At 47.3% G+C, this 5,890-nt stretch overlaps 1 protein-coding gene across 1 annotated transcript; it reads right to left on the bottom strand.

Annotated features, from left to right (window-relative positions):
- Nucleotides 1–355: 355 nt before the first annotated feature.
- LOC118739335 (protein artichoke-like) lies at nt 356–5,525 on the bottom strand. Its single transcript, XM_036470597.1, has 3 exons — nt 2,966–5,525; nt 2,712–2,835; nt 356–2,651 (listed from the first exon to the last, which is right to left on the bottom strand). Exons 1-3 carry the CDS (start codon nt 5,489–5,491, stop codon nt 424–426), a joined length of 4,878 nt encoding a protein of 1,625 aa, XP_036326490.1. The 5' UTR covers nt 5,492–5,525; the 3' UTR covers nt 356–423.
- Nucleotides 5,526–5,890: the final 365 nt, after the last annotated feature.

Below are 5,890 nucleotides of genomic sequence, written 5' to 3'. Positions count from 1 at the left end.
AAATATCAAAACATTAACATAAAAACGAATTCTTCAATAAATCTTTTGAATAAAATTGAGTAAATATTTTTGCTGCTTGTTTTTGACGGTAGTTTTGTGATATCTTTGCAGCCTGGGGTTCCGCTTCGCTCCGCCTTTCTTCGCTCGGCTTTCTGTGTGATCGCACTCTAACAATATTATTCGCTTTATATATTATTGCTGACCCTATTGAGGAGACACAATTTTGAAAGCAATTTTTTGCATTGTTGAATAAAAAAAGCCGCACAAAATCAAAGCTTGATCATGGTGCGACCGCTAAGTTCTTCCGATGACTACAAGTAAAAATATACAAAAACAGCTGAAAAAAATATATTCTTATTCAAGTGAAACGGAGTGTACTTTCATGAAAATAAACTTAAAACGCCATTTAAAATACGCTTAACTCTAAAAAAATATTGCAAGTAAACATAAAACTACCATTAAACTGCCTGCCACTTCACCATATCTCGCGTGACGTCGCGCTCTCACCCGCGCCGCTCCTGCATTGCGCACAAAGTCGGCGCTGCTACGCAAACTGCTGCCGGCGGCTGCCACCGGATGTGGCTTCTTAAAACTCTCATAATACCAATCCATGCCTTCTTTGCGATCTGCATGCTCCACTTGCTGATATTCTGTCGCCGCTGTATCGACCGACTCGGCATCCAATGCCTCGAGCGCATTGTAGTCACGTTTCTGTGCATTCGCTAGCAGTTGTTGTTGTAGCGCTAATTCATCCCCTGCTGCGCTGGCACCCACATACGCCTGATCGTTGTGGGGCGTTGTGCGATGATATTCCTCGGCAGTTGGAAGATATTGATTTAATGTTTGTGGCGTGTGCACTTTGGTGATTATTGAACGGCCAGCAGATGGGCGCGGTTGGCGTGGCGATACATTTACCAGACGATTAGTAGCGGGTGTAGTTGGCTGATCGTCGTTTGTAAGGCTATCGGCCGTTGTTGTAGTTGTTGTCGCTGCCTTGGCTACCCAAGATTGACGTTTGATCTGCTCGACATGCTCCTCCGGCGGTGGTATCAACAGTATAGTCTCCGCTGTGGTCGTTTGGATGAGTGGTGGTGGTTTCAACATGCTCACGGATTGTGCTTCCAGGTCATCGTAGAATTCAGCGGTGTTGAATGCATCACTGCCACCGAAACCACCGTAAGTAGGCGCTTGCGTTACTGTGCTTTCGTGAGTTGATGCAGTAGCTGCCATAGAACTCATGGGTGTTGTTGTAGTGTAAAAAGTGCTTGGTGTGGTAGTTGGTTCAGACAAATCGCTGCCACCACTAGGTGTCGTAGTCCTCAGTGTCTGTTGTCGAACGGTTGTGGCTGTTGGCGCAGTTGTCACCGCATATGGTGGCGTTATTCGGCGCGCCGGTGTGGTCAATTCCATTGAGTTTTCGGTTACGTAATAAGTTTGCGTCTCGAACTCCTCGCTGGCAGACTTTTCTGCTGTCAGCGCAGTAGTCGGCACAGGTGCAACTGTCGCCCTTAAGTTTGACAGTCCGCTTGGTTGCCTGCGTTCACCCTCCGACGCATGTACCGGCACCATTGGCACATAGTTGCGTTCCGTTTGCTTCATTGTGTATTTTGTTGGCGTGGGTATGGGTTCCACTACGCCTCGACGCTTGGAGGGATCATGCACAGGCATGAAGCCCCCCACGTGCTCTGGCACTATCGGCCGAAAGCCGCCACGCTCAACGCTTGTGGGCACACGAAAGGCGGTTTTGAAGACGCTACTCGGCGCTTCGCTACTGGTCGCCTCATCTGAGCTGGAGTCAGCGCTGGCTGCTATTGTGGTAGTTTGTCGATTTCGCGCGGACACATCGTGATATTGAGAATCTGGCTGATTCAAATACTTCTCGAACTCAGCGCTATTCGGTTGGTACATGCGCACTTTGCTGTGCGGTGTGTGCATTCGATGTGTGGCTGGCAGCGTCGCTAACACGCTTTCAGTGGAACTGGCAGTTGTTTGTCGAATTGGAGTAGTACTAGTTTTTTCACCACGGTCCTTGCGTCCACGCTGTCCTGTGCCAAAAAAGCGGCCCAAGCTAAGCGCCGGTATGGGATAACCAAAAAATGTGAAAGGCGAGCTGTCCTGCGTGCCACCAGGTTGTGGTGGCGGTCTCTTGAAATAGTTGGTATTCAAAATTGTATTATTCAAATCAGCATTTGAAGTAATGGGCGGCTTCTTTTGTGTACTCAGCACTGAGTTACTTGCGGCGTTCGTATGCGTACTTGGCGCGTCTGTAGCCGAGCTCGTCTCGTTAGACGGTGTATAGTCGACATACTGATCGTAGAAGTATTCGCTCTCACCAGCAAGCGGACGTTCGCCAGGTGAAATGTTATTTCTTTCACATTCATCGTTGAAATCCTCCTGAAAATCGCGATGGAAAATGTCGCCATGTTCGTTCAACAGCGGCAGGTGATTAGAGTTGTCGCTGCTAAAACTGCTGCCACTCGCAGTACCAGTACGCTGGTTGGTGTCCTCGAATTGGGAGCAGAGACTTCGGTCGATACGCGAAGCACGTAACAGGCGTCCATCTTGACATTTTGGACCAGGGTAGGGGAAATTGGTCTCTTGCAGCCAGACAGAGAGCCATTGCATTTCGCAGGAGCAGTTGATGGGATTGCCTGAAGGGTTGGAGAATTAAAAAATAATTTATTAAAATTGGGTGCGGAAACGGTACTTACCATCCACATCCAGTATGGCTATGTTGCCACGTAAGTTACGGAAAGTGCGTTCCTTGATTGTGCGGAGCCGGTTGTTGCGCATTGAGAGCACTCGAAGCCGCGGCATCGTTTCGAAGGGACCGCCCTAATGAAAGAAGAAGTATTTAGAATTTTTTCGGCATACAAATTTCAGGTGAAAGATGGTTTTCTGTAGTCCTTGGGACGCAAATTTCCTTACTGGTATCTATCTAACTCTTCAGCTAATTCGTACTTACTTGAATCTTGCATATCTCATTGTTGTCCATCTTCAACTCGACCAACCAATTTAATGACTTCAATGGCATCGTATTAACCATGCGTACACCATTCGTCGACAGATCTAAGACCTCGAGATTCCGCATTGTACGCAGTCCTATATTTTCCATATTATGAAAATTATTGTTTGACAAATTCAAGAATACCATCGACGGTGAGTTGAAGAAGCTATCAGGCGAAATGTAACGTAATGTGTTGTATTGGAAGTGCGAGGCCAGCAAGTTGGGTAAATCTTCAAAAACATGGTCTTTCAGTTCCACCAGTTTATTGTCCGCCAATACAAATTCTTGCAAATCTGGCAAATGTTTTAGGGCGCCTGGCTCTACCGAGTTTATTTCATTACTCGACAAGTCCAAATACTGCAGCTTGGGCAAATTCCGAAAAGTGCCGTGTTTCAATTCAACAATGAGGTTGTTGGAGAGACGTATTTCCACTACACTGCGCCAGGAGGAGACGACATCTGCATGCACGCGAGTAATATGATTGTAGCTCAGGTCGATGTCGTGCAGATTGACCAGATTTGAAAGGCTCACCGACATGTCAGATAGCGCATTACTCGATAAATCCAGATACTCCAGTGAACGCTGCGCCTCAAATGCCGCTGGTGCTATGGTTCGTATAAGATTTCGTGACAGATCCAGCTGTTCCAAACGCGAGTTATTCGAGAACATGTTGTCGGTGATGGAGTCCAACTTATTGCCCTGCAGGTTGAGATTACGCAGCTCAGAGAGCGGCAACAAGGCGCGGTCATCAATGTATGTCAACCCATTGTCCTGGAGGTGCAAGAGTTCAAGACGTGCGGCACCAATAAATGCGGTGTCATCCAGCGATCGTAGTCTATTATTAGCCAGGCTAAGCACGCGCAATTGGGGCATGCCTTGGAAGCCGTACTTTGGTAGTTGTTCCAAACGATTTACGCTCAGGTCGAGCATGCGCAAATTAGGCAGACTTAGAGATTTGCCAATGGAGAAGGGTAGTGTGGAAATGGTGTTGCCGCGCATCGAAATACGTTCCACAATCTTCGGTAGACCAGGTATGATGTCCGTCAGCAGATTATAGCTTGCATCCACCTCGAAGAGCCTATTCAAATTCCGAAACGTAGCTGGGTGTATCGTAGCCAACTCATTATATGATATGTTCAATGTCTCCAACATGGGATTGTGTATGAAGGTTGTAGGGTCGAACTTTACTAAACCGTTCTCACTTAAGTCTAGTCGTCGCAGCGAAGGTAGTCCGCTCAATAGGTATGAGTCCACGGTACGGAAGTTGTTTGCTGCCAAATCCAAACCCTTGAGCCCAGGCAGATTCCAAAGAGGCATTGGCAGCTCGCTGGACAAACTGTTATTGCGCATGCGTAGCTCGCGTAAAGCTGGCATTGCCATCAGTGCATCACGTTCGATTGTACGCAGAAGATTGTTGTTCAAGTGCAGCTGTTCCAGTGTGCCGTGACCACGCAACGCGCCAAATGGCACATCAGTTAGATAATTGTTGCTCAAGTCCAGAAATTTGAGCGACGGCAGAGCTTCAAGCAATGAACGCAGCACGCCGACATGCTCAATTTCGTTGTTGTACGCGTAAATGGTCTCCACGCCGCTACCAGAGGCCTGCAAAAATGACTCGGGGTGTATGCGTCGTATGTGGTTGTTATGCAGATAGATGGTCTTCAACATGGGCGTGCGCAAGAAGGCGCCATATTGTATCTCGGTAATGCGATTGTCATTCAAGTGCAACTCTGACATGTGTGGCAAATCTACAAAAGAGCCATCCTCCACAATGTTGATAATATTGTGATCCAAGCGCAGCTTCTTCAAGTTTTCAAGGTCCTTGACAATTCGCCCCACCATGCCCGCATCACTAATCTCATTGTAGGACATCTTCAGGTTTACTAAATTCGGCAGACGGCTGAGTGCGCGCAGATGTATCCAGTTGAGTGCATTGCGACTGAGATCGACATTCTTCAGCGAAATTAAACTATCGAAAGTGCCCGCCTCCAGGCGTATTAAATGCGGACCGCCATTGATGTGAATATTTTGTACCTTTGGCAAATGACGAAACCAGTGTGGTTGCAACTCTGCCAACGATTTGCTTTGCACGCTCAGATAAGTCAGACTCAGTAAACCCGAGAAGTCTGGCAAATGCTTCAATTCGTCGGATTGTATGGTGATTGCGATCATGTTGATCATGCCATTCAAACTCTCCACCGGTATGCTCCGCAATTGTGGCTCAACAATATAAACTTCCACCAAGTGGTTCTCCAACTCATTCAGCCAACCATTGGAGACGCGCTCGATGCTATTATAGCGCAACATAAGACGCACAATCTGTAGCGTGCCAAAGAAGCGCCCAGGCAATGCCGGCAGCTGATTATTTTCCAACACCAATTCATCGATAGGACTTTTAATGTTGCGTTCAACCGCTTTGATGCCGTCCATTATTTGTGGTAAATTGCTGTGAGAGCACCTAGTGGGAAAAGAGGCCAATAACATTTTAGTAGGAAAGTGGTGGGAAAGCTAATGTCTCTAAGCTTTACCATATTTGTATCTCCTTGCCGCGCAGCGAGCAACGACATGGTAATATCGCCTCTGAGGGTGGACAGCCTTCCGCTTCAACGCCTAGCAGCAAAATTGCGGCCATGATCAGCCATAAAAGCAGCATACAGCGCATCAACGGGACTAGACTATCGCATTTGGTGTGATATTCGTATTTATAAGGGACATTTTCCAACTGCGACGGTGCCGTGCCAACAGCCCACGGAATTTTTATGCTGCGTCGACGCTTCATGGCGTTATGATGTCGTTCTAATAACTCAACTCGGTTGGTCACATGCTGTTGGCTAAAGGACAAGGAAAATGATGGGTTTCATAATTTTGTAAGCAGTGAAGGGT

This window comes from Rhagoletis pomonella, unplaced genomic scaffold, assembly GCF_013731165.1.
Source record: "Rhagoletis pomonella isolate Grant_MI unplaced genomic scaffold, Rhpom_1.0 Rhpom_scaffold_00005, whole genome shotgun sequence".
NCBI classification, from domain to species: domain Eukaryota; kingdom Metazoa; phylum Arthropoda; class Insecta; order Diptera; family Tephritidae; genus Rhagoletis; species Rhagoletis pomonella.
Note: the sequence above shows the minus strand (reverse complement) of the source record. Positions and strands in the feature narration are given on the sequence as shown.

What these genes read in the sequence shown, in the direction of transcription:
- LOC118739335 (XM_036470597.1), bottom strand. Translation starts at nt 5,491, where the DNA reads ATGTTATTGGCCTCTTTTCCCACTAGGTGCTCTCACAGCAATTTACCA. An exon ending in ATGAGATATGCAAGATTCAA is followed by an intron (nt 2,836 to 2,965) that starts GTAAGTACGAAT and finishes TTCTTTCATTAG; the next exon opens with GGCGGTCCCTTCGAAACGAT. An exon ending in AGCCATACTGGATGTGGATG is followed by an intron (nt 2,652 to 2,711) that starts GTAAGTACCGTT and finishes CCAACCCTTCAG; the next exon opens with GCAATCCCATCAACTGCTCC.